The sequence below is a fragment of the Emiliania huxleyi genome (assembly GCF_000372725.1).
Source record: "Emiliania huxleyi CCMP1516 unplaced genomic scaffold EMIHUscaffold_368, whole genome shotgun sequence".
NCBI lineage: Eukaryota > Haptophyta > Isochrysidales > Noelaerhabdaceae > Emiliania > Emiliania huxleyi.
The window spans coordinates 83,002-85,260 of NW_005199211.1; the positions used below are offsets into that span (position 1 = coordinate 83,002).

The window sequence follows — 2,259 nt, forward strand, 5'->3', positions numbered from 1 at the left end:
AGCGCTCGTTTGTCCCTCCCTCCATCCGAGCTTCTCCTCTGCCATCTGCCACTATCGACGAGGTCGACGAGGAGGCGCTATCGACCATGACAAAACAACTCGACTTTGTGGGTCGCACACCCTCACCAAGCGACAGCTGCGCCCGCCAAACTCAGATCTACAAACGGGCGCTGCTATGGCTGACGATGCTCGTCCAAGAATCTCTTCCAGGATTCGAGCTCCTCGAGTACGGCGCCCGAAAAAAGGGCACGGACACAGAGTGGTCTGACATTGATGTCGTCGTCGTGGGCAGCTCGGAGGAACGGGAGACACTGCAGCGGTTCCGGAACCTCGTGTTCAACAGGGAAGCGGAGCTCTTGCAACAACTCGGCATCAGGCAAGTCATCATCAACGACGAGAAGCTGACTGCGCGCGTCCCTACGCTAAAGTTCAGTCTGACTACCAACCTTCACGTGGACGTGACGGCTCACGACAGCCGACGCCGTGACTGTCACCACGGTCTTGGAATGGTTAACGTCATCACAACTATGCGAGAGACGCAGTGCATTTGCACGCCAATGCGGCGATGGGGACCGCTGGTCCGCTTTTTGAAGGCCGCGCTGCACGTGTGTGTCCTGCCGGCCCTCGCCGCCTCGATCGACCTGCGCTCGTTTCACATAGAGGTCTTGGTGCTATGCTTTCTGCTTGATAGCAGGGTATGGCCGCGGAAGGCCTATTCCGGAGAGAACGCAAGGGCACAACTGCTGCTCGACCTGGTCGAGTTCTACGCGACCAGGTTCCGGCCCAGAGAGCATTACATTCACCATGAGCGGGGGACAACCAAGATGTACTTCGTTCAACGGCAGGAGGGTCGCATGGGTGATCTGGTTATGAGCAGCTTGCTGCCCGCGAGCGATGCGGAAGGTGACGCATTCTACGATAGTCCCCGGGATGGCGGCTGGGAACAGGTGATCAAACCGTTCTTTCAGACGATCTCTGACGGGATTCGGAATCAAAGCTGGTCCCCGGAACTTGAAGAGCTACTTGGTGTCGGCAGGCCCACGCGCTCAGAGCGGTTCCGGAACCGGCTTGGAGGAAAAGGATAGAGTCTCATCTCATCCGTTTCAGCGATAGCAATTTAAGCCCCCAAAGCTCCTCATTTCTTAAAAGGTCTTAAAAAACTGGCACGACAAGGGCGCGGACTGGCGCGGACTAGCACACACACACCGGCTCACAAAAAGAATTTAAAAAAAGAACTCCCACAGCAGACAGGCTCGACACAGGTGCGAACTGGATTTGCTAGTACTATCACAAAAGAAATGGACGCACGCCGCCACTGAAGTGCGTGCGGGGGCACGTGCTGGCAGCTTTTGCCCCTGGCCCTGGCTCCATGGCCGCCGCGCCCTCGCTGGCCACGCTGCAGAACCTTGTCCGGCGCGACCCGGATGGCTACACCGAGGAGGTCGGCCGGCGGCTGCGCCACTTCCAGTCGCTGCTCGCGCTCGTCGAGCAGCAGCCGGGGAGCAGCCCGGCCGACTTTCTGCCGCTGCTGAGCTTCGTCTCGCACATCGCGGCGTGCTTTCCGTCGCTGATGGCCGACCTGCCCGAGGGGCTCGGCCGCCTCCTCGAGGAGCGCCACGACGTCCTCGAGCCCGCCGTGCGGCGCGCGCTGCTGCAGGCGCTCGTCCTGCTGCGGAACCGCGGGATGGTCCCGCCGCTCGCGCTGCTGCAGCGGTGCTTCCGGCTGTTCCGCTGCCGCGACAAGACGCTGCGCGCGCGGCTGTACGCCTACGTCGTGACCGACATCAAGACAGCCAACCGCAAGGCGCGCGACCAGCCGCTCAACCGCGCGCTGCAGAACCACGTCATCCACATCCTGCAGGAGCCGAGCTCGGTGGGCGCAAAGTACGCGCTGCGCGCGATGATCGAGCTGTACCGCAGGCAGGTCTGGCGCGACGCCAAGACCGTCAACGTCATCGCCTCCGCCCTCTTCTGCCCCCACCCAAAGCTGCGGATCGCGGCGCTGCACTTTCTGCTCGGCGCGCACGACGCGCCGCGCGACGGGGAGGACTCGGAGGAGGAGGAGCTTCAGGAGGCGCGCGGCGCCGTCTCCAAGCTGCGCGAGCAGCTCGGCGGCAAGGACGGCTCGCACGAGTCTCGCCCCGGCCGCTGCGTTCACAAAAAGAAGCGCAAGCTGCAGCGCGCCATGCGCTCGACCAAGTCACGAGGCAAGGCGGAGGCCGCGGCCTCGTTTGCGGCGCTCCACCTGCTGCACGGCCC

At 62.6% G+C, this 2,259-nt stretch overlaps 1 protein-coding gene across 1 annotated transcript in view; it reads left to right on the plus strand.

Moving 5' to 3' along the window:
- Positions 1-1,369: 1,369 nt before the first annotated feature.
- The window catches only part of EMIHUDRAFT_242784 (hypothetical protein), a gene marked incomplete at both ends in the record, with an annotated part of 2,143 nt that continues 1,253 nt past the window's right edge, over positions 1,370-2,259 (plus strand). Inside the window, one exon of the mRNA XM_005772044.1 lies at positions 1,370-2,229. Within this exon, the coding sequence (XP_005772101.1) occupies positions 1,370-2,229 (860 nt within the window). The remainder of the gene's footprint in view (positions 2,230-2,259) is intronic.